The following is a 25,479-nucleotide window of genomic DNA, read 5'->3' on the forward strand; positions in this document are numbered from 1 at the left end:
TACCATCTCAAGCCCCAACTGTGTGATTTAACATCCAATTACAGTTATCCAATGAACCTCCCCAACACCAGCCTGTAGTGTCGTGCACATTTGAGTCTGAAGTTTGGAAAGTCAACAGGAGCATGTGCTTACTTTTCAGCCCTGGGCCCTTAGAGACTTGCGTCAAAGTAACAGGGGACATTTAAACCGAGCCCTTGAGTGCAGGCTTTAGGTGGTGACTCCCGCTCAATACCTTATTCTAATTGGCTGTCTTACATTTTTAGTACCAGCTCAAAGGGCAAATGTGAACATGTTTGCACTTGAGGTTGATGATGTGATAGGTTAAAACATTTGGCTGTAAAACAAAGAGGTTGGTAGAACTGTTTTAACACGATAAACTTAAGAAAACAGCTATGTGTGTGTGTGTGTGTGTGTGTGTGTGTGTGTGTGTGTGTGTGTGTGTGTGCATATATATATATATATATATATATATATATATATATATATATATATATATATATATATATATATATATATATTCTTCTTTTTGTATGCAATGAAAAGATGAGTTATGATTTAATATTGTGATGTAATTTTTTGCAACTCCAGGGCAAAGCTTTCCTCCTTTTTTGCACTCTGGCTCTTCCAGGCGTCCTGGGTCGCATCAATAAGCTGCAGACATATTGCTGCAAGTCCTGCATTCAGAGTACCATGCGTCTGCACATGCAGATATGAGCGGCCATGGAAGTGGCCCACACTACCACTATGGGGCAGGTGGGAAAAAAATGCAGAGGGCAACAATAGACTGTATAAAAAGGGGCCACATTTCATGCACATGGGGCCCACAGTTTCAGTATACACTCTCTGAACACACACCGACACACGCGCACGCACACGCAAACACACGCGCACGCAACACGTACACGCACAGGACCAAACGGTGTCAATGTACACGTAACAGAACCATCATCTTCTGTTTGTTTTTTGGCTTTTCAATTCCGTACATCGCGGTCACGCGCAGCCTACCTCGTTTTTTCGAATGCAGCGCACGTGCACGAGCACGAGCGGCGTGCGCGCGCAGGCGGTCCGGGAGCGCGCGGGGAGGCGGTCCGGGCTGCCTCAGTTTTCTCTGTAATCGCTTCTCTGCTGCTGCTGCTGCTGCTGCTGCTGCTACCTCCAGTTAAATAGCGAGGACACGGGAGCGAGCAGGCGGCCGTGTGAGAGGATATACTTTTCCTTTTTCTCCCGGTTACCTTTTTGGGATTACGACGCGGAACTGCAGCATCGACGGCCAGCCGCCAGGTAAACACGACACCCGCCTTTAACCGCCGCTCGTAGATGCGCAGATAAAGTAAGTAAATGCCCCGGGAAAAGTGTCGTTTTTTTTCTCCCTGCGAAGAAGGAGGAGGAGGAGGAGGAGGAGGAAAGAAGGGAGGAGGAGGAGGAGGTGGTGGTGGTGGTGGTGGATGTGTGGGACGAGCCTCCCTTTGTGCCGAGGCAGGGTCACTGCACTTCAACGCACAATGTGGACACTCCAGAAACGGCGAGGATCCCCGCATACCCCCCACACGCACCCCGCATACCCCCCACACACACCCCGCATACCCCCCACATGCACCCCGCATACACCCGCATACACTCCTCCTCCTCCCGTCAGCGCCGTCGGCCGTTTCGGACGAGTCCGACAGAAACGCCTTCTCTGCGTATTTTCAATGACTTTTAAAACACCGAGGCCTGTTCAGTTTCTCCTCCGCTCCTCTTCATTTAAAAAAATAAATGTACCTCCTCGGTAGTAACGTCAATGTAACAAACGCACCCTCCTCTTCCTCACCGGCCTTGTAACGTTAGCTAGCCGTTGCCCCCGGCTCCCCCCTCCCCCTCACACCGGTTGACCCCTATTGTGCTTTCCATCCCCACAAACGTGGACCGACCCGGTTCGCCCAGACGTCCGTGAGTGATGTCCGACATCTTGACTCGTCCCCGGTGGTGAGGGGGTACAACGTCTCCGCCACATTTCAGTCGTCTGTGTCCCTCTTGTTGTGCCACGAAACCCCGTTTGGATTAACTTCACACATCTCCCGTTGCCCGCGGCCCGGTGTTTAACGGCATTTCCACTAACAACATGTCCGTGTTAGCCGTGTCTTTGTCGTGTTAAAGGGGGCGGGAGGGGGTCTTCTTCACGGATGGTCTCCTCTTCTTCAAGTGTCCTCTCTGATCCGTCACCGATGAGATGTGTGTTACTTTCCGATTCAATTACCTCGCAAAAAGAGCCATTTTATCTGCTCATACCATTGACCTCAACCCACAATAATATGCAGCATTTCTCTAAAGAAAGGAGACACGGGGAAGGCAATGAGCTCTGTTTTATAAATCCAAGCCAGTAAATCTCCTCTCATAAAGTCCTCAAAAACAATTAGCGAGTAATGTATGATCAACAATAGATCATTAGGGGACAGGTTTATTATATTCCTGTTTACACAAAGGACCCATACGTCTGCAATTCACAGCACTGTTGGCTTCGACCAATGTCTTTATACCGGCTCCCATCCACGTCCGTCTGTACATTGACTTAATCAAACGAGTCCTAACCACGGCTCCCTCTCAAAGCCACTCAGTTTGACATTATAACATCTTTATTGCCACCTGTGCAGGTGAGCGCTCGCTTCACCATGCTTACAGGTTGACATTTTGCTTTCCAGGGCCCACGATGTCCACCGAAGTGCAGAGACCGGACGACAGCCCCAGCACCAGCGGGGGGAGCTCAGATATCGAACAAAGGGAATCGGTACCCCCTGAACATGAGCGAGAGCAAGCGCAGCCCAAAAAGAAGGAGACCAAGATCTCGAGTAAAACCGCGGCTAAACTTTCAACTAGTGCCAAGAGGTAAGAAGAAAAGAGAAAAGAGAAAAAGGAAGCTGGCTCTAGAGAACGGCACTTACACAGGGGTTGTTTGATGAAGCAAAGGCCTCTCCCCTGCCCCGAGGGTGTGAAGTTATAAAAAAAGACTACAGTCCCACAGGCATTGTCATTTCAAACATCCACTCTATTCAGTGTGACACTAAAGCCACAGAAAGGAGGTAGCTCACACAGCTCGTTGGTGTCGTTCGTATGAAAGACATATTCCCATTCCGGCACTCTTGTCTTCCTGACACCTCCAACGCTTCCCTCCTCTAGTCTTAGCACTTATCCCCCCCCCCCCCCACACACACACACACATACAAAAACAGGCAATGACAGGGTTATTATGCAACCAGCTGAGCAAAGGGGTTGGCTGAGGCCAGCCGAGTCCTTCTTATAATAGCAACCCAAGTTTCCAACGTCTCCCTTTTTTTGTTATTTTTACGTCCGTGCTTCAGGTAAAATCAAATCTTTGCGAGGCCCTACGGCACAACGTGGGGCTGCTGCACGGCACGGCGTCACTGTCCTCCGAAGTGCCGTGTTTATGCCGACGCCAGCTCGGCGGCGGCGCTCTCACTGCGTTGCCCTTCACCGTCTGATTCATCACTTCGCACAGTTATCTGACATTTACCACAGCGGCCCCGTTCACCCTCATGCTTGGTGCTCCTTTTTAAATGTTGCTTGTTGACAGTCAATGACAACTTGGATGTTTATGCTGGAACAATATGTTTCATCTGCACAGTGAATTAACTTGCATGGTGGCCTTTTAGGTGTTGACGGTGGGCTCAAAAGCAACACTTCCCTCATAAAGGACTCCAAACACTGACTTTGTGCACATGCTGAACTGTTCGTTCCTCTGGCTTTTGTTATCCTCTAGAACTCCCCACCCCTCCCTCCCCGCACCCCAAAAAAACACATTGATTTTAACAATACAAATCCTTCTCTTCTCCAGGATTCAGAAAGAGCTTGCAGAAATAACACTAGACCCACCTCCAAACTGCAGGTAAGAAGATGTTATCTTATCACAGCATTTCTCTAATGACTCGTAAGCCTGCACATACAGATGTTGGAGCTGCACTGGATGTGGTAGAAACTGGCTCCTTTTCTCGGCTTCCTGTGTGTCTGAAAAAGGAAAGGCCACGCTGCAGTGCACCCGCTTTTGTCTCCGTGCGCGTAATGCTGTTGTTTGTGTTTTGTTTGAGATGGTAATCTCAGGTGAATTAGGGAGACTGTCGCCTATTCTGGCATTGTTGTTGTTGTTGCTGCTGCATAATGCACACTGTTGAAAACGCAGCCTGCGATATCACAGTATTATGGTTGCTCTGAAATGGTGGAAAATGAGCAGCAGTGTGACTTTAAAAAGCCGTTTCGATTCTCGTGTGGTCCCCCCGCACCCCCACACCCCTCCGCTCTGCTGGGGATTTACCACAGACAATGGTTATTGTGCGCTGCTGCTGCGGCTTGCAGCCCTTTGAGGAAGAGATATGGTCGTGAGCGAGTGGCACACCACATGTGCATCAGTCTCTCTTGACATGACAAAAGGCAAACCTTTTGGGATGAAGCCAGCTTTCATGCACACAAGGTGACTCTGTCATTGATTATTAGTTTTTTTTCATACAGCTCAATAAGTACTCCTGTAGGGTCGGTCATGTTGAGAAACCATCGAGAGTACGCACGATTTACAAAATGATCCAACAGAAACAACCCAACCCAGTGTTGCCGAATTTTTTGTTTAAGGACAGGGGTCCACAGCGCCAGCTCCAAATGTCACTGAATCTAGCAAGAAAGTCTGCATCACTGACCGCCTCCAAAGCCACTCCCCTAAAATCATCATCATTATGAACGTAAATAAACAACAAGGCTATTGCCGGAACTCGTAGCTGTTCTCCAACTCAACGAGTGAACTGACAGGATGCGTTCAGACGGGAAGAGACCTGTCGGCCGTCTATTTGATTTACTGATCACTGTCTTGATCTAATGAGACGACTCACATGCTTTTTGAACTTCAAGTTTAATATATATATATATATATATATATATATATATATATATATATATATATATATATATATATATATATATATATATATAATTAAATGGAGGCCAGTCTTTGCAGATTTTCTGACCCATTTTAGATTGCGGACGCATTTGTTTGCAAGGCACCTGCTTAAAATTATAAAGGAACACTTTGTATGACTCATCTGGAGATTTGGAATTACTTCACCCTGGACGGCCGTGTTTATTGCATGAATTAATCACCCCTGCTGGGTCTCATCAGAACACCGCCATCATTAACGATAAACATTGAGCTAACCTTTTCATTCCAGCTCACAGCCCGTTTTTTGTTATTGTACCAGGGGCTAAAAGAGATGTTGTTTTCCTCGAGGACTCTAATCTATTTCAATAACCCGCTCCCCTCTTTCCCTCCCTACCTTCTTCCCACCCCACCAACCCCAAAAACAAAAAAAACTAGGTTGGCTCACATAGAGGATTTAGCTGGAGGACACGAGTAAGTCATTTGAAAGTAAAATAATCGCTCGCGGAAATTTCACAGTCACCGTCTTAGTGGGGAACTAGTTGCCCGGGAAACAATTAAGCTTCTTCAAGATAATCCTTTTCGGTGTTTGTGCGTGCATGTGTGTTGTGTGTTCCCTTTTTGTACCCTCCAAAATGATACTACAATCTAATAATGTGTTTTCTGTGATGCACCCAAATAGATTAGCCCTCTGTTAACAATGACAGGGAGGAGGAGGGTATGCTTGCATCAAACATTCAATTTCCCAATGCAAACGATCACAGCCCCATTTACGTTCTCGCATGAAGGAGCGAGCGTCGTCATTTGTATGCTGCTCGCTCCCGGCCAGGTTATCCTGAACGGTTATTCATTTCTCTCCTTGCGACAAATGGAGTCCTGGAGACTGCCGGCCCCCTTCAGGAGGCAGACGGAGAGTTGTGTTAAAGAGATTCATTTTTCGGCACATTCTCAACAAACACTGCGCTGAGATGGGAAGGAAGGCAAGGAAGGGGGCACTTTGTCCCGGTTCAGAGAGAATTGGTCGTCACCATGTTAGTTAAAATCTGCAGTCTGCTCCCCAACAGCAGCCTCTTCAGTCTCACCTTCAAGTGCGTGGAGAGCTCTGCTTTGTGTCTTTCGGGTGTAGATGTGTACGAGTCGCCAGACTTGACCATTTAGCGCCTTGACAGTTTCGAGGATCCATTTTTGTGAAACATCTGTGGCTGGAGATGCCCATTTAATAAGTCTAATTTTTAAAAAAAATCATCCTTCTGCATCCATCAAAGTTTGTTAAGCCTGAGCTGCGTTTAATATGACTAACTGTCGTTACGATACCACTCCTGGGTTGATAAATCGCGTGTTTCCCTGCGTTCTCGTGACTGTGACGAGTCTAATATTAATGCTTATGTTGTCCGGTTCATTTCCTCGCAGTTATAACTGAAATCCGTCTTTAAAAAAAAAATACTTTTAGTTTTTTCGCACAACTTGTGTGAAAAACACATGCAAGTATTTAAAATGTGTCTCTGAGCTTTATCTCGCTCTTGGCATTGTGACAGCTCGCTTGTCACCCTGGCAGTAGTCGTGCATAAAACGAACAGGAGCAATTATTCTCACTGTCAAGTATTTACACTTCCAAGTATATTGTACAGCCAAATTGTGCTTTTATTATTTTTATTGATACAGGCGGCATCTAACAGAAACAATGTTGTTTTTCGGTTCCCTTTCTTGGCTGCATGTTATACTGCAGTGACATTACTGAGTACTATCATTCAATCTGATGAGCTGAAAGGGAAACATGACTCTTTCTTTTTCTGTACATCCTCTGTGGTAAAGTTTTTCACTAAAGGTATGACATCCTGACATTAGAGATGCAACTGACAACTATTTTCACAATCAATTAATCTGCACTAGTCCATAAAACCCAAATGTGACGTCCCGTAAATGTTGTTTAAGTGTGACCGACCGAAATTAAACACAACAATAAACAACACAAAAAAGCAGATAATCCCCACAATTTGAGAAGCTGAAACCAATGAATGTTTGGCATTTTTTTCTCAATTAAATGGCTAAAACAATTATGAAAATCGTTGAGTTGCAGCTTTCGCTGAATTGGTTGAAATCTTCTGTCGGTGGTTGACCACAGGAACAATGATGGAGATTCTTAAAACGGCCTTGTCTCCACCTGAATCACATTCCCATGTCTGATGCGCTCCTGTCATAACAAAATACTCTCTGCTTTTCAGTTCATATTTCCACACTTATCTCTTTCATCTTGTGCTTTTGCACCGTTGCTGTTGTGTGACAGCAATAGTTGTGGCTGCATTTGTTATTGCGGCGCTGCAACTGTTGTGACTTGTTACTATTCCTTCCTCGTACTGTTGATCCGCTGACGTTTTTCAAGCAGGAATCCAAAACAAAGACACTTTTGACAGTTTTTTTAATAAAAAAAAGCTGCTGGTGTTCCTTGTGGTTCTGGACCACGGTGCATGTTGGATGTGTTCATCGTCTCCTCACAGATGGCCAACCCAGATACTTTCATTACAGCCACAATGGAGAACAATGTCCAGCTGCCTGAAACATAATGCTACATGTCAGGTTTTGGTGTCAACCCATCCAGAGTCAAAGATTTTTTTTTAAGCTGCTATTGTTCACCAACATTCAGCAATCGCAGCAGAATAATCCGTTGCAGAAGAGGCAGAGACACCAATTTCTTATCCTGAGGCGGCTCAAATAGATTAAGTGCATCTCAGGCGTGGCCCAAGGTGCATTTTGGGTAACAAGTTCACCCCAACCCACCCCCACACCCCCCGTCAAACTGTCACAAGTCGTTCTGGGAAATGTAAGAACCCACTAACTGAAGTAGAAGTAGATAAAGGTAGCCGGTGAGTCGAAACGGCAAGAAAGTAATTTACCAAACTTAATTACAGAATAGCTCCTGACATTACAAACAGAGCACACTTTCACAGAATATACATCGATTTACAGAATTGGATCTTTATTTAAGACATAAGCTAAGCCCCTCTCCCACCTGAAGACCAAGACCGTATATTACGTCCGAAATTTTTGCGCATTCAAGATGAATAAATACAACCATGTGTTGGTTCAATCACGTTCTGGCGTCTACTCTGAACATTTGTTGCGTCATTCAAGTTTTTGGAACAGCTTATTGCTGCGTTTTTGTCGCATTTCGTCAAAAGCCTTTAGCGAGCGGTTTGACCACTTGAAGACATCGTACACGCAAACGTCCTCATCCAAAATGCCACCTGATGAGCTGAGTCACCGCACGACAAAGTAAAGGACACACCGATGAAGGGTTTAAAGATGGGTGGTGGCAGATGATTGCAGAACAGCTTTGAATATTTTGGGGATTGTCTCGAAACAAAGGATGAGCTGTTGGATTGTGCTCTGGGCATCGGAATGATAGCACCTTGCTAAGGCAATTTATGTATTGATCCCTTTAATATTGTGTGAAAGGGACAATAAAGCGCATTGGACTCGGTGTGCTAGATTTCTGTGCGTAACGAGTTTTCGTGGACGATAGATTCAAAATAAAAATATGGACTTGTTGTGCAAAGGCCTTGGCTGTTGCAAGAGATACAAATAACATCTTGGTTCTAGCTGATGAGCGTCAACCTCTGCAGGCAGATATCACCAGCTGGAGAAAGCTAGCTAGTAAGTAAGCCGGCGTTACCTCCGTGAGTTGGTTGAAAACGGCGCGACTGATTTGCTTAATGTTTTCAGTAGGTCTTTTTTTGATGGGTTTTGTGCATTGTCCTGTCCTGTCCTGCAAGGTAGAGCTAGTTAGTTCCTGTATTAAGATATCTCGCACTGTTTGCACTGTTTCGTGGCAAAATCCAAAGTGTGACGGGCCTCATTACGGTTGCCAAGCTACGAATGGACGTTCGCTGTTTAGGGGAGGGGTTTAACAAACTGTCAATTTCCCTGTAACATCTCCCTCTCGATTACGGCTTCAGCTTTAGCACAGCGGTAGCGTGTGGCGGGACCTTCGAAAAAAAAAATAGCCTTTTCTGATCCGTGAATTTTCCTGGGTGTGATGTAATGTCCCCATGATGCCCCAAAACAGAGCTTTCACTCCCCGATGACATCATGCAGGCTGCAGGAAACGGCCTTTTCTCAAAATAACACGCGCACACACAGAGACACAAACACAGCTGGTCACCACCACACGCTCGCTAATGCCACGAGATGATTATGCGTCACCATCATCATCATCATCATCATCAAGTTCCACCAAGACACGCGGTTCTCCTCATTGTGGGTTCTGACCTCTAATTCTCTCCCCGCTGATGGGATCGTCTCCATGCCTGTGATGGCTGCATATTGGTTTGTGCCAGGACTCTGGGGGCTTCTGTGCCAGTGACACACCCAGCATCATTTTTCACAGCTTTACCATTAAACACAGCAGGGAGGGTCATCAATATTCATGAGGGGGTGGAGGGCTGTATACCCGGAGGCCCAGGGAGGAGGGGGTGAGCGGCAGGAACACCTCTCGGTCGTTCGAGTCTATCCCTGTGTTTTGTCGCGTCGGATCTTTTTGCAAGGAGAAGCGAATAAACAAGCGAATGCTTTTTTCCGATGACGTCTTCATTTGACCTTGGAGGAGTCGGCCCCTAATCGATGTCTTGTTCCATAATCACCACCTTTTATAAATATTGATGAGCTCCAGGCACCCATCTGTGTCTGACGCTGGCATGTTCCTGACCTTTTCAGTGAAGGTCTTGTTCATCGACTGCAAAAAGCTAAAGACCTTCATGAAGGCACTGCTTCAGAATCCGAATCGCTTTGTTCACCGAGCAGAATAAATAAAAACAGGGTCTTCTTGTTGGAGACGTTTTGTGTTGAAGCGGATCAGACATTGACATCGCCAACAAGCCGGAGTCTGAGAATAATGAGGACGTTTGATCGAAATCGACCTTTGAAATTGATTAAATGCTTTTGAAAATAGCGAGCGAATGCAAAATGAAAACATGGTTTTATAGAATCTACTGAAATATTTTAACCTAAAACTACAGGTAATGCTTTTCCTTATCGAATAATCAGATATTCGCTTTGTTTAAAATGTCAGAAAAACAATGACAAATGTCCAACCGGCACTCCAAAGCACAAACATATTTAGTAGGCGGTCGTATAAAACAGAAACGCAGCAAGGTGTTAAGGAATGGCTGCAGTTAAATGAAAACATTTTGTTCAAACCTTTTGTGTATGAGCATGTGCTGGTAGCAGTGAGTTCAACAGTGGAATTGGATTGTGTGAGAGTGTATCATATATATTTTTTTCAGTCTTAATAATTGTTACGGCCCTGAGCATCATTCTGACCGTAACAAGCATCAAGTAGAGTCACTCTCAAGTATGCTGCTAATAACAATCAAAGAGCATGTATTTGCTTCCATGACGCTGAACGCTGGAAGTGAAAGGTGGTTGAAAACAGAGTGGGGCTAAAGAGACGGCAAATACAGTTTGAAGTAGTGCGATTTTATCACGTACACAGTAAACGTATTACAGCGTAGATGACGAAGAGTGCCCTCGAAAAGGAACATAAGACGGGAAGAAACATGCAATCTGGAAAGAAAACATCACACCTAGAAATAAATAAAGATGTGTTTCTCGCCGGTACCGGAGCAGAAGGACATTACGGCACACAGATGGACTGCAGCAGACTGGGTGCTGCTGGTTTGTTGTGGCCGCCATTCTCTCTCCGTGCACCTATGAAACATCTGCTCCCAAATCCTTTTCCTTCCCGAGCAAACCGCTCCATCCTCATTCATTTTCTCCTCGCACTAAGTTCCGAGTGGGGAAAGAAATACTCTGACACCGGGCCCGGGTTTGTCAGCGAAGCGCGGCCAGGCCCTGATTCATGTGTGTCATTTAAATTCTCAATGTCCTCGTTTGTGAGGTGTTTCTTCTTTTTTTGGATGGAGGGCAAAGGTTTGTCCAGAATGTTTGGATGGATGGGTTTGTACGTAGGAGTTCGGGCGGGAGGTGGAGGGGGCATTTTGTTTCACAGAAAGCAGAGTAAGGGGGTGGTTGACTGGTAATTTGACACGAAAGCAAACGAAAGAATCTTTTGATGAGTGAGGAGCCACAGAAACTTCTAAGTCAACAGAGCCGACTACCCTCCTTTGACATCTCCAACGCTGACGGAAACCCCTGAAGCCACAAATCAGAGCTCAAACCCAGACGGTTTAAAGTGTCTTAATGATATTCACGGCCAAAGGGGACGACATGTTAACACTCGCTCTGGTCGCAAATTATGAAATTAATAATTACCACTGGGATAGCATCTCATAGGAATGCCCATTTTTCTCTACGCCGATGTGTTTAACCGCTGCTTAAGGAGAACCGTGTCACATTTACTCTACCTGCAAACCTGAGCGCTAATGCGGGCTGTCGGGGGAGCGCACCAGCGCGGGATCGGGCTCGGCAGCAGATCTGGCAGCTCAGCTTGTTCTGATCACTGACCTTTCGGTAATAAGTCCGTTCCCTCGGCCCGCGGGGGCCAAATGACTGCCCAGAGTGCTTTTGCGGAGGAAGGCTAAAGAGGGTCTCTAATTATGGCTGAATAGACTTCGGTGCAGGGCTGCGAAATTAGAAAATATTAGCATCATACTCTTGACTAAATTAGTTTTCTAAATTGCGAGAGGCTGCAGTTTTGTCTCTGAGGCAAATCTGTTTTTTAGGCAGTTTCCTCCCCTGAAGCGGCGTTCCCGCGAATCCCTGGACTGCACGCCAATTTGCATGTCAGCACAAATTCTACCTCCTTTTTCTTCATGCAAAGCAAATGTTTATAATTACCTCTTGAAACAGGACACACACACACACACACACACACACACACACGCACACGCACACTCTTTTACTTCAATGTTCAGAAATTGTTTAGAAATAGGCTATCTGCTGCAGTTGTGATTAATATCTCTTCAAATATTTATTTTGTTACATATTTTCTGCCAAATTGCACAACTTTGCTTGGAGTGGTCATGAGGTCCTCATTAATGGGGCCACCGCTTGCCGTGTCATCCCTTCACCCCGGGTACACGCTACAGCAACGCTTAGTTGGCTAAGTAATATTTCTTTATGACTCATGATTGTTGTGCTGTTCCCTTTTTATGCAAAGCCTGTGTGTTATTGCGCAGCTATATGCCTCTGCATTATTCATCTCCCGCCAGAGGCAAACATTTGCACTGCATCAGACGCCGGCTGCGTGCAGCGCCTCAGATGCAGGGAAGAGAAGAAAAAGAAGAAGGAAAAAAAAATTGCTTGCCGCGCCAAAATCTCTGCCGTACCTCAGAAGCCTCGTGCTGAATTCAAACGGAAGTCTCAGGAAAATATACAGATCCCCCCCCTGTTTTACTTACCGCTCTGTTAATGTGACTTTAAACCTCAGTGGGGACAAACTTCCTGAGCGAAAGGCTGCTCCTTCAAACCCTCTCCTTTTTAGAAGTACACTTCCTGAGCTCAATACCAACTGCGGTTTAGATTGATTCAGCCCAGCGTGCGAGGTTGGCCTCCTGCGAGAATAGAAATTGGACTGTTCCCTTTCTACTTCCAAAGCACGCAACCACCTACTCAACCATTTCCCCCCGCTGCTGGATAGACCGTCCGGCCAGTAATTGCTGATTTCATTGGACACATGAACAATAAAAGGTTTGATTAAAAAACAAACCATGTCATTTGAGGCAATAAAGACAAGAGCGCAGAGGAAGGAGGTGTCACCTCGGACCGTTGAGCTGCACAGTAATTGGTCTTGGGGCTCTTCCGCGGTCGGGGTGGTGGAGGAGGTGGAGATTGCTTCATTAAAGTTCCCCTTCTGATAACGGCAGCAGCCGCGCTGATAGAAAAGAAGATCTTAACTGAACGACGGTGCCATTAGGAGAAAATGCCGCCCGAGGGGAACGAGCCGGAATGGCGAATAATGCAGATAATGGCTTTTATTGGTGCGCGCCGGCATTCGCGAGCTCCAAAACACACTGATTCACATTCAATTTACTGTTTTTTTTTTCTCTCTCCCGTTTTATTTATCAGCCCCTCGGAGCGATTCCTGGCTCAGACGGCTATTTACCTGCTCCTGTAAACAAGTGCGCCGCGCGACAGGCCGCTTCGGGAGCACGCCGGCGTGGCGCTCGCTGTTTTCACCAGTAACATTTCTTTTCTTTCTCGCAGCATTTGTTGTTCTGACCTTTTCTTGTTGTTGCGTTGAAGTGATATTCCAATCTGATGTTTTGAGCGTAACCTAATCTTGCCGTCTCCAACACAAACCCTCTGTCGACTTGAAAGGCGGCCGTTCAAAAAAGCGTTTTACAGAACACATGTGGTCGACGAGGATTCGTGTCGGCTACAATGTAGCAGGGGACCTTTTTTCTTTTCATAGTGTCCTGCAACAACGTCGTTCCACATGCTCCGTTTGTTTAAACATGGTCATATTCTCACAAAGATAGGACTAAAACGCCTTCAACAAGGTGAATTGGTTACAGGGGCGGATATTTTCCATAGAAGCTTAATACAACCGATATCAGCATCAGCTTTAACAGCTTTCAAAGAAAAGAGGTTTTATTTTGTAATAAATCTCTCAAACGACACCAGAACTCCTCACATGCCTCGCAGGTTAACACGATTTTAGTTTGATCGAACCGGACAACATCCTCTGCGTATTTGTGGCAGTGAAGCCTGCTGGGAATTAAACTGTTGCTTGTGCTCACGGTCTCACACTAACGAGACTCGTCTCCGAGGTCTTAACTGCGGAGCGGACAGTTTCATTAAAATAAACCTCACACACAACTGGAACATGTAACTAACTGGGACGTAAAAGGACACGTCGTGATAACACAGTAAAGCCTCGGGGGTCGTCTCTGAATGTCTAAATGAACGTTTCTGTTCGGCTCTTTTACTACCACACACTCATTCGAGCTTCACATGACTGCTTGTTCCTGCTCGGTTTGTCGTTCTTGAACGGTGGTTGCTTCCAGTGTCTTTTTCTTTGCATGAGATTATTCTGGTTTGTCGTTGGCAGCATTGGCTAAATTCCCAAGATGAAACCAGTTTGGGTTTTCAAAAAAATGTACCTTCCCTGTAAATATGATCAGAGTATATTAATTTACCTTGAACTCCCCCGTGAGTGGTACAGGCCCGTCTCATGACTACATCTCTTTCATCAACTTAACCCAAGCTCCGATGTCTGTGAGAATTGGCTCTGGGTGACAAGATAGGGTTGGCGATTTTCTCCGTAGATTAGCCCAGCTCTCATGCCGCAAGATAAAGGTGATCCTTTCTCTTTTTTTTGCATTGGCACCAATCTGCAGATTGCCCTGTCTATGAAATAAGGCGATGAGGATGATTAAATGGGCACCCTGGTCTCACATACCGCACTGCATCGTGGGGAGGAAAGGTCATTCAATATATATGGAAATTATTACTGCCGTCTCTAACAAGGGGGTCACAGCTTGGATAGTTTTCAGAAACATCGGAATGTAAAAAAAGTGGTAAAGTGTTCCTTTTTCTGTTTGAAGAAGAAACCGTTTTCTTAATCCTCCTCTGAAAGCTGTCTTGGCGGTCCAATCTTTCCTCGTGTGCACCGATGAGTCTGTGTTGAGATGAACCGCTGAGCAATGTCAGTGTGGGATGCAATTCCTTGCTCCCTCGCATCTTCCACCATCACCACCCTACGACATGAGCTGCTGCTGCTGCTGCATTTAGTGAAAGATAGGTCTGCACAAATGTTATAATCACAGTTTATTATCAGGATGATTTATCTGGATTATTTATTGATTTTGTTGAGCGTTCACATTTCAATCGACAGAATACAGAAACCAGGATGTGCTGCATTCCTGCTGAAGTAGTGTGGAGACTTCTCGGCGCAAAATTAAATTGTAAGAAAAACTCTTTACCCAAAATTAAATCAAGAAAGCACTGCTTTCACTTTTAAGTTGCGCTACATTCCTGCTCATTAACACATCATTGCCTCAAAATAAGACCTAAAATACGGGTTCCTCTACACCTGAATGTATCATGAATTGCCCGTCTGCTCTGCAGTATTTTCCTCTTCTACTCTGGACTGCTTTAGACCAACTTCCTGCCAGTCAGCTGACTTTACCCATGACCACACGAGAAGAAAACAAAAAAAAAAGCAATTGTTACCAAAAGGTTTCACTTGTATTTGCACTGTATATCACTTCAAACGTCATTATCAATATCGCAGTCGATCCCATACGTCTAAATGTGGGAAGCCCAAATAATGATTTCCATTCATATTTGATGAAGTGTGCAGCCCTCGGGAAGGATCTGGACTGTTGTTTCGCTTAGAAATATGATAATCGCAAGATGATTAACTGTAAGGGAAAAAACTCAAAGTAAAACAACTCTATTTTGGTGCTCCGTTGTGGAGGAAGCAGCCCAGCTGTCAAAGCTTGTTCCTACTATGAGGACGGGCAGCGGTGAGACTCCCACGGACACCCGCACCCTAACGCACCCCAGACCCCTGAAACAAATGACCCAAATACCCATTGAATCAAGGGGTTTGGCTGACGGTGCGCTGCAGATGTAGCGTTGCTGAAGCAGAGGCTCGTACTATTGCTGCCTCCAACCAAAAGCCCATAAGCAGCGCTCTTACACCGGCTCACATCGCGTGTTTGTGCCGACCGGATCTGTTTGTTTGAAAAGGAGATTGTTGAGAGGGAGCAAGGAGGAAAAAGACGCATGGAATATTTACCCCACTGTCTGTTGAGATTGTCGTGTGTTTGCTCTCCTTAACTCCTCCGTTGACTTCACATTAATCCGATGGTACTGATTTCTCTGCATGCCGTGCACGACAAGACGAGGTTTGCCCTTGCGGAATACAACTTCATCCGGCGCCTTGATTACCTAATGATTTCCACCGAATTGGATGCGTCAGGGCTGCAGAGCAGAATATTCAGCATAGCTATTAACCCGGGTCAAGGAGTCACTGGCTATTTAACTCCCGTCATTAAGCGTGCATTAATTAAAGCCTGGCGAGTGGCATGTGGTGCAAACACTCACATGGTGCCGCGGATTTCAGTCCGCGCCGCTCACCTCTCTCCAAAACTCAACGGCCAAGCGAGAGGCCTGTCAGATGCTGAACGAGCTGGCCCTCAACCAGCTGCAACAAAGCGCCACAGGAACGCCCGAGCCGGTGGGAGGAGGGAGGGAGGCAGGGAGGGGGGTGAGGTCTCCAAGCAACCGCCAGCGGTGGCATGCACATTCTGCTATTGACTTCGCCTTTATCCACAGCCCTTGTGCGGTTGTCAGATCTCCTCCAGCAATCTCGCCTCCAAGCTGGGTGGAGATAGGAGGGAGGGGTGGGGGGGTTCTGCCGCGCCCGCTAATCTCTATCTCCCCATCACGCCGTCGAGCCATTATCACGGCTGATTGAATAAGTTTGGAAATGGAATAGTCGCCCGTCTCTTTCAGTGCGGGCGTCAAGGAGGCTTTTGAAGTCGCGCGGCGGTAATGGAAGTGTTACCTTGAGGGCGTGTGTGGCACAGAATGGGAGATTGCCTTGAGCGAGGTGAATAAGCCTTCTATGGGGTTCTGCCTATAGCACGGGAAACGTATGAAGTAATGTTTGAAGAGCTGGAGCGGGATCACAACTAGTTCACTTGATATTTCTATCAGTCAGGATCCCGCTGCCTGATCACGAGCCAAGCAGGACTCTCTTGAAATTAACTAGTTTGCACAACATATCGGCCGACTGCATCAGAAGTGTTTATAGTATCGCTCAAAAGGGCGTCAAAAGCTTTTCGAAAGGCTTTCCCCCCGAGGCATTCAGAGTGTGGCACTGTTTTTAAAATTGATGAAAGTCATTTTGTTAAAAGAATGGAAAAAAGAGAGCTCGACAGAAGTTTAATCTTTGTCTACTTTTTCCCCTGTGCACACCTGGTTGATCACTGTGAGACGTGAAAGATCATCCAGGAAGACCATGTTTAAATAAGGGATCCGTGAATCTGAAGGGGAATCGGGACGCACCGCAGTTTTACAGTTCTCAGAGTCTTTGCACTCATTTGATTGGCCGCCGCAGCATCTTGCTAGATTGTTGTGGTTAAAGTTAAAGCCAGGATTAACTTTATAGCGGCAGAGCCCTGTGGTTTTTTTACTTTTACACCAGGCGGCAACCTCCGGTTCTGAAAAGTGGAGCCAATGAGGAAGCGCCTTCTTTCCAATGGCCATCAGGGGGCGACTCCTGTGGTTGTATAGAAGTCTAGGACTCTACTTCTCTCTTGATTTATTCCCTCAGTAAACATTGTGAACATGAGTTTGTCTCAATCTCTAGTTTCAAGTCTTCCTCAATACAGTATGATGTTCATTTAGTAAATGATGGTCTTTTAAAGTCAAACAGACCATAAAGTGCTTTAGGAGGGCTTACTGTGATTGACAGGTTGCTACCACGGCTCTGTACACGTTATTACTTATTAAACTCTTTCACGGTGTGTTTTTAGTTCATGAAAGTTAACTTTAACATTGTGGTCACCTAAAAAGGTCAGCATTCGGGTGTTCTTAGCTCCGCCCTCTCGTGTCACTTTGGGTTGCAAAAAAAAGAAAGAAAAGAGTACGGCGGCCAAGACAACAGACTCTGAGCTTTTAAACCGCCGGGCACAAACCAATGCGCGACTACGTCCTTCTCTTGAATATGGTCTAAGATTTACACCACACTGAAATGGTCTGAATGAGGCTTTACACCGTTATCACTGACCGGTGGGTTATTTTTAGATTTTTTTTATGTTCTCCTTATTCAGATTTGGGTATTCCTAACCACATGAAAAGTAGTCTCATCTCCAGCACGTCTAAAGAGGTCCGTTTGCATTCATCGGCAGCGGGACAATGAATGTTGAATAAGCAATCTGATAGATTAATCAATGAGTCAAATAACTCCTTTGACTTATTTTAATTTCTTCAGTCAAGGACAGCGATTCGATGAGGTCATTTACTAAAAACGTTTATTTTGGCAATCTGACAACCTCGTGTCAAAACTCATCCAATCCCATTTAAGGCATGATGGAAATATTGAATCCCTCCGCTCCAATTTAAGTTCACTTAAATGCACCAGAAGAATGTTGGAGCAGCTGAACATGACCACCCGTTCGCCCTCACTTTATATTGTTATGACTTTCCAAGCTCAACTAACTGTTGGCTATCGGACGTCAACATCTGTCTCTGAGAGCCTATGACTCGCTGTATTTAGAGGTCATTTCCTGTACTTGGTTCGGATCGTGACAAAAATGCAACACAGTTTGTTTTTGGGAGAGAAATGTTGTCTGTCGAGAACGTGTTCTTCAGCACCTGACAGCCAGCACCCTCCATGTTTATGTCCCAGTTTTAGTAGTAGGTCCGTACATGTCTCCTTCAACGACGCCCGGCTTGCTTTTTTATTGTGACTCTCACAAAAATAAAAGATTTTCCTTGTGCCTGAACACCACACGGGTCCAGATTGACGACGCTGCTGTTGACATTTGGAAGAAAACTCCTTGGAGAAGAAATAATCATAATCGGCTCATTAAAGAAGGCTTAACAGAGCGTGTGAAAGAGTGGCAAAGTAGAATTGTCATGTGTTGATACTGCAGGAGAAAGGAAATGTCTTATTTTTTATTTATGGAGATCAATCTTTTTTTTCTTCTTTTCTTTCAAGGGCATGCTTGAAGCCAGGCTCTGCTTTTAACAGTTTGTGGTTATTACACCGGAAATCTCTGTCTGAGATTATTGGTTTATGTCTGAATGAAAGTGAACAGTGATGCAACAGCCTTCAGGGAAAGCAAAACCCTGTGTGCGTGTGTGTGTGTCTGTGTGTCGGACTGTCCGCGTGCACACATTTGTAAGCACATGTGCCAGAAAACTACGAGTTGGCATTAAACACCATCCTAGGTAATTGCATGAAATCGGAGGGATTGTTCGTCGTCCCAGACTTTGTGATCTGGACATTGTCCCGGACTCCTGCTGGCTCGCTGCCAGCTCAGGGTCTTACCACAAACAACAGTGTGTGTGTGTGTGTGTGTGTGTGTGTGTGTGTGTGTGTGTGTGTGTGTGTGTGTGTGTGTGTGTGTGTGTGTGTGTGTGTGTGTGTGTGTGTGTGTGTGTGTGTGTGTGTGTGTGTGTGGGGCTTAATATGGAAATAGCATTAATTACTGGGCCTAAACAACAGATGTGACCCTCAGCTTCCACTTCAGCAAAAAATACTCATCTCATGCATGAAGACTGGCTCGAATATGAAATCGCTGTGTGTGTGTGTGCGTCTGTGTTTCCACTTAGCTCCCAGTAACAGGTAATCTAATCTTGTAATCAAAATGTAAAATAATCTAAATCCCACTAAAATAGCCACAAACTGAAAACCCCTCAAACCCCCACTGCGACGGCGTTTCCCCAAATCTCCGTCATTAACTTGTCAGAAGCCCCCACCCCCGCCCCCACAATCTCTGTCAGCCCGCTGGCAGTTTGAACACCAGGCTGTCGAGGCCGACGCGCCGATTAACATATTAACACGTCTTTTGTTTCAATTCTCCCAGCGCCGGCCCGAAAGGAGACAACATCTACGAGTGGAGGTCGACCATCCTGGGACCCCCGGGCTCCGTGTACGAGGGAGGCGTCTTCTTCCTGGACATCGCCTTCACGCCAGACTACCCCTTCAAACCCCCCAAGGTCAGCAGCCAGTAGGCGCGACTGTTAAATAATTTGGATGTTTTGAGGAAGCTGACCAAGTGTCAACTTCCTGCACGGCTAATGGGGGAAGTGTGGAGGAAGTATCTGGGTCATTTAATGATCTGGAAAGAGATTGTGATACGCACACACGCACACACCCACACACACACACACACACACACACACACACACACGCACACTGCAGGAGCACACGTTTTCTTCCACAATAGAAACTCACTTTTTTTTTATTTGATTTTTTTGTGCAGAATAATTTGCGGGTACACAAGGCTGTGTGAGTATCACGGTTATCAGAACAGACTCATCTTCCTACATTATACAGCGCTTGGTTTGACTGGCAGCTGTCCAGCGCTCACACTTCCTCGTGTTTACTGGTTCCGCCTCCAGCCACAAACTGTTTTTCCCGAAGATGACGTTATGACGCAGGGCTCTCCTCTCTCTTCATTTATTTACAGGTTCTCACGTCTGTTTGTGTGAGCTTCTTGGTCCAGGCATGACCAGACATCTCTCCAATTATCACACAAAGAAGCCTCGATACAAGTTATGAAACAACTGAAAAAATAAAAAGGAACTTTCCTTTGTGCTACGTTTAACAGTCGAAGTCACAGCTAAACGTCTCAGCTACACTTGAGAGTTCATGTGACTGACCTGATACCTCGCCTACTTTAGTTCAAAATCACTATATTGTTTTTTCTGTAAAATAGCCTGTAATGGCCAATAAAGTAATGTAATTATTACTCTGGGTAAGTAGGATGGCGGCGCTCGTTAAATCACAACCGGTGTCGCGGTACTTGTTCAGGATCCACTCTGCTGCTTTTTTACTCACCCTTATGCGCCTCGGTTTGCACTTTTTTTTAATGAGGATTCGTCACAATTTTCTTCTCAAATCATCTCCTGGGCGGTTTGTCGCGCGCCGTCTACCCGGTAGTTTACGGAGGTTGAGTGGACGACACGCAGGCGGCCGGGGCCCCATCGCCCTTCAGTTTGCACTGCACTCGAACACTCGTTCACTTGGCCTTCATTTTCTGTCTCCCCTCGCTCTCTCTCTGTCTCTGTTATGGACACCCCTCCCCGTGCTCGCTCGCCCTCCTCTCTCGCTCTTTGTGCTGTGTAACCACCAGCTCTGTGTTTGACAGCAGACTCAAACAAATCCACAGGCTCCGGCCCAGCTCTCTGTTGCCAGAGGGACTTGAGTGTTTCCGCCCCCCCTCTAATACCTCCTACCCCTCCGACACACTGTGATCTGCAGCCAAAACCCCTCCACACACACACACATACACACATACACACACACACACACACACACACACACACACACACACACCAAACCCTTCAGCCAGTAGCTGCCATACACTCCCTCACTGCTTCGGAGACGCTCCAGTGAAGCTCAGTTGCTGAATGCACTCAGACCCCGGGCTCCGCAGTTTTAGATCCAGAATCAGACTCTCCTTTAAAAAAAAAAATGCTCTGAAAGAGAAACAAGAGCTGACAAGTTCACCAGGTGGATGCGTTTCTGTTTCTGAACTTAGGCCAGGAGCAGAGGCGGGGGAGGGGGGTTATTTATAACGTCCTGCCCTTGTGTGATTTTTGGGAATGCCAAGGCTCATTAGAGGTTTCCTCTGGTGGGTCAGGAGGGCCAGATGTTGGTGATTGGCGCAGCGGAGTAAAACAGTGGTGTCAAGTGTCAGAACCGAGCAGATGTCAAGCTTTGTGTCCGAGCCGGGACGGACCACAGGAGCAGCGGAGGTTCGGTTGATTTGGCGTGTTCGGGGTCAGCTCAGTCGTGAGCACGAATTGCTGAATTCCTTCATTTAATACTTGACAGGTTGCTCATCATTGCCTTTTTTTGTTTTTTTAAAAATGAAACCTGGTCCGATGTGGAACGGCGAAGTACACGATATCAAGAGCTAGGTGTTTTTAATTGAAAATTCTCATTACACTTAGTTCTTGATTTTCCTGATTAATTATTTCTTGACGTGTGTATTATTCATCTTCTTTGTCATTTATTTTTGTAATATTTTTCTTTTTAAATAATGTTCGCTGAGACTTTCTTCTTTTCCTTTTTTGTTATTGTTTGTGGTGTCTTAAGCACTCGTTTTCTTATCGTCTCTTTTTCATTATTTGTTTTTTATGAAGTACAAATACAATAGAGGAACAATGGTAGCAACATTAACCGGCATGTGCTGGGTCACTGTTGTGAAGCTGTGTGGTTTGTGGAAGCTGTTTACTGTGACGGGTGAAGCAGTGAATTCACACTCGGGAGCTGGGATCCAATATTCAAGGTGGCAACAAAACTGTTGTTGTGTTGTTTTGATTATACACCATGCTGCCCTCTGTTGGTCTGAATTATCAAGATATCATGTGGATAATAGAGGGAGGGAGTTCATGCTGTTTGAAAGCCTTTTAAAAGTACCATACAGCCATGTTACGTCCAGCCGTTACCTGTCCTCTGTGTCTCACCTGTTGTTACTCAGTTATAACAAGCTGACACAACAAACCGACTTTCTTCATGTAAATTCACTGCAAACACGCTCGCTTTTTTTAGCTTTGATCAGATCTCAACTCTTCCTGATCTCTGCAGGTCTCTGTGGTCGTGCTGGTGTTATGCAACAGGAATGTTGTGAAACATCAGTAGAGCAGTGGTTTCTGAGGTTTTTCTGTTGCTGGTGGCACTGATGGAATTAATTGAAGCCCATTTCATTATTCTATTATAGTATGCTTTTATTTTAGTTGTGTTCCTGGTTATTCTTTTCTGTGTGTTATCCTTTGTGCAGCACATGATTCTCTTTCCTCTTGAAGGTAACGTTCCTGTGACGTCTCTAAAACTCTTCCTGTCTGTGCGTCCTCAGGTGACCTTTCGTACGAGGATCTACCACTGCAACATCAACAGTCAGGGGGTGATCTGTCTGGACATCCTGAAGGACAACTGGAGTCCCGCGCTCACCATCTCCAAGGTGCTGCTGTCCATCTGCTCCCTGCTCACAGACTGTAACCCAGGTGAGAGACACTTCTCTGAGACACTTTTTATGTTATTGTGACGTCAGTAGGTCTCTGCGATTGCATTAACTACCCGATTCAAACCCTCGTTGTTGCTCAATGCCGTCTAAACGCTGACGGGGCTGTTGGCACAGTCGCTGCCCCGAAGTTGTAAATAATAAAACCACATGTCCACAGCGGAGAACGAGTCTTTGTGTCTGATGCAAGGCGAACGTTTTGTGTGTCATTTGGGGAGACGTTTTGAGTCCAGGAAGTTATCCTCCAAGATGGTGGTTTTATTGTTATTTCACCGCCCATCCACATCTCTCTTTCTCTCCCACCCCTCTCTCTCTCTCTCTCTCTCTCTCTCTCTCTCTCTCTTTCTCTCTCTCTCTCTCTCTCTCTCTCTCTCTCTCTCTCTCTCTCTCTCTCTCTTTCTCTCTCTCTCTCTGTCCCTCGCCGCTCCTGATTGGGTTGTCTTTGCCTGTTAATCCTTTTAGAGAGGATTTATTGGTTATTGATACTGCTGAATTTTAGACACCACACCATAATAAAGGGAATGCTGCATCTGCCCTTCCCCCCCGGCAAAAGTCTTTTAAGTTTGCCACCAGCATGAAATGGAATTACATTTATATCAATTGTGGTTAGTGTGGAGGGGAAAATGTGAAAAATCAGTTTGCATAATGTTTTTACTTTAAAAGAAATACTAAATGATATTATAAACTAATAAGTGTACATTTATAGAAACTTGGGCCTTTAATCACATTTTTCCATGATCTGATATGCACTACAATAAACATGAGCGAGCCACTTGACATTTTTATAATTTCTGTTCTATAACTTATCTTCACTTGCACAAACATTTTACGTCATCTGGGCGTGAGAGGGGAAACCTGTTGGGAAAACTGTTGACCGTATTTTTTTCTGCCCAGCTGATTGATTACACTTTCAATATTCTCTCTCTCTCTGTCTTTGTCCCTCTCAGCCGACCCTCTGGTGGGAAGCATCGCCACACAGTACCTGACCAACAGAACGGAGCATGACAGAATAGCCAAACAATGGACGAAGAGATACGCTACATAGACCACCAACCGTCGCCTCCTTTACCCCTCGCCTCCCTCTCCCCCGTCACTGTACCTCTCTCTACCTCTCTCTCTCACCCATGAGGCCTTCACACAGCAGGGGGCGTGACCAACGAACAGCACAGAAATCTGACACTCGTGTGCAAAACATTTTGCTGCAAAACTTCTCAGTTGCAACACTTTCAGTAAAAGGCTCTCATAGATTCACGCAGGCAAGACGACCAACGACCAGGATCCCATTGATCCTTGATCCTATTGATCACTGATCTATTGTCTGTCTGCGGTGAACTGATGCGTAGCCTAAAAATGCTGTCAGCTGTCTTTTTCAGTTTCGTTTTAGCGTGAATTTGAGTTCCCTCTGGCAAACGATTACAGTTTTAATGCCTCGGGCTTTCATTGTGAAAGGTAAGAACGGAAGGAATGGATTTGGTCTGCCTTTTGATCAAGGTTGCAATGAGTTATAAAGTTATTGATTCATACGATGGAGCCTCTTTGCTGTTTCATAAATAACTAAACTCTTTATCACCTTGTTCCGGGGGAAAGAAATGGCGTTTAATATTCATGTTCTGTGTAAAAAATACTCAACAGTTTGGAAAAAGGATATTTACATGCTAATTAATTGCACAAAAAATAAAACGCCCCCAGTGTGTGCAGGCCTTTAGTCTGTCAAAGCACACTCAGTAAGTGCAACAGTAATCCTGCCCTCCTATCACCTTCCTCCTCCTCTTCCTCCTCCACCTCAACATTGTATCTACCTTTTCTGTGTTTAGAGGAAAAAAAAATCAATGAAGACAAAAAATGTCCTTTTGTTCCTTGTTGACTTGAAAGCTTCTTTTTTATACAAAGAGTAGATTGGGATTTTTATTTTCCAATATCTGAATGTTGGAAGTATTGTATTGGAGAAAACAAAACAAAAAAACACAGAATATTATAAATATCATACGCATTTGTCCTCCAGCTATACAGTATGTATTCTCATTTTTCTTAGTGGCACCTGGAACAAACATGCAGAATATTATGCTTTTACTTTGTTTTCCTTGTTTTTTTGTATTTTGTCATCAATATGTTATCTGCATGGAACAGGAAGGTTTGCGTCAATGGATCCTTCATGCTTTTTAAACTTCCTCTGATTTTGTTTGTACTGTATGTATTTTTTCAAAGGCTTTTGAGGCAGACCACAAAAGTATAGGTCTGCCCGTGAAAGAGGCAGGACTTGTATATTTACTGGCTACCCGCCACCTCTGCAATTGCAGAGTGGTTTGTTGTGCACTTGTATTACTGAAGCACCCAATAAAACACACTGTGGTTGGCTTGTGAGAAGAAAAAAACACACGCTCGGGTCTGTCTGGGATTTTGTGTTTGACTGCGGCGTCAAATATTTACACTTCTTCACTCGCTGATCTTCATCCACTTCGTCACGGCGAGGGGATGCTTTCACGACACACACACACACACACACACACACACACACACACACACACTTGTAAAACTTTACAGTCTGAAACATTGGTCTTAATTTTTCAATCAGATATCTGCTTTAATTGGTTGTGGCTTATTAGGACTCCTGCCTTATCATGTAGTTTTGTTTGCACGTCTTCAGCCTCTCTTGTCTGCACGTTATCGCATCAACACATGAATGGATCTCCATGAAATTCTTCTCTTCGGGAACACTGTCAGTTAGTGACTGTGTGGGCTCCATGGTAACGTAGCAGAGGGGGCGGGGCTCTGCGAGGGGTCAATTGCATTGATTGAGCATACGGGCGACTTCCTCGTTAGACGGAGACCTCGGATAACACTTTCCATGTATATGAATAATCAAATGACAATTATCTTTATTTACATTCAACATCATTG

The 25,479-nt window shown here is 45.4% G+C and overlaps 1 protein-coding gene across 2 annotated transcripts; it reads left to right on the top strand.

The window, feature by feature from the left end:
- The first annotated feature begins 1,111 nt into the window (after positions 1-1,111).
- On the top strand, positions 1,112-24,948 carry ube2e2 (ubiquitin-conjugating enzyme E2E 2). Of its 2 annotated transcripts, none has more exons than XM_068570193.1 (6): positions 1,112-1,281; positions 2,679-2,862; positions 3,830-3,880; positions 19,417-19,549; positions 22,417-22,564; positions 23,529-24,948. In XM_068570193.1, the coding sequence occupies exons 2-6, from the start codon at positions 2,687-2,689 to the stop codon at positions 23,624-23,626; spliced, it is 606 nt and encodes a 201-aa protein (XP_068426294.1). In that variant the 5' UTR covers positions 1,112-1,281; positions 2,679-2,686; the 3' UTR covers positions 23,627-24,948. The 2 variants fall into 2 exon arrangements, with proteins under 2 accessions (XP_068426294.1, XP_068426295.1); XM_068570194.1 differs by lacking the exon at positions 1,112-1,281 and adding an exon at positions 1,283-1,330.
- Positions 24,949-25,479: the final 531 nt, after the last annotated feature.

This window comes from Clinocottus analis, unplaced genomic scaffold (genome assembly GCF_023055335.1).
Source record: "Clinocottus analis isolate CAN_PGR_092001 unplaced genomic scaffold, fCliAna1.0.p SCAF_9, whole genome shotgun sequence".
Taxonomy (NCBI): domain Eukaryota; kingdom Metazoa; phylum Chordata; class Actinopteri; order Perciformes; family Cottidae; genus Clinocottus; species Clinocottus analis.

Bases quoted from the DNA above. Each gene is read 5' to 3' on its own strand.
- ube2e2 (XM_068570193.1), top strand. From the start codon at position 2,687: ATGTCCACCGAAGTGCAGAGACCGGACGACAGCCCCAGCACCAGCGGG. The intron at 3,881-19,416 runs GTAAGAAGATGT...CAATTCTCCCAG, and splicing joins GACCCACCTCCAAACTGCAG to CGCCGGCCCGAAAGGAGACA. The intron at 22,565-23,528 runs GTGAGAGACACT...TGTCCCTCTCAG, and splicing joins GCTCACAGACTGTAACCCAG to CCGACCCTCTGGTGGGAAGC.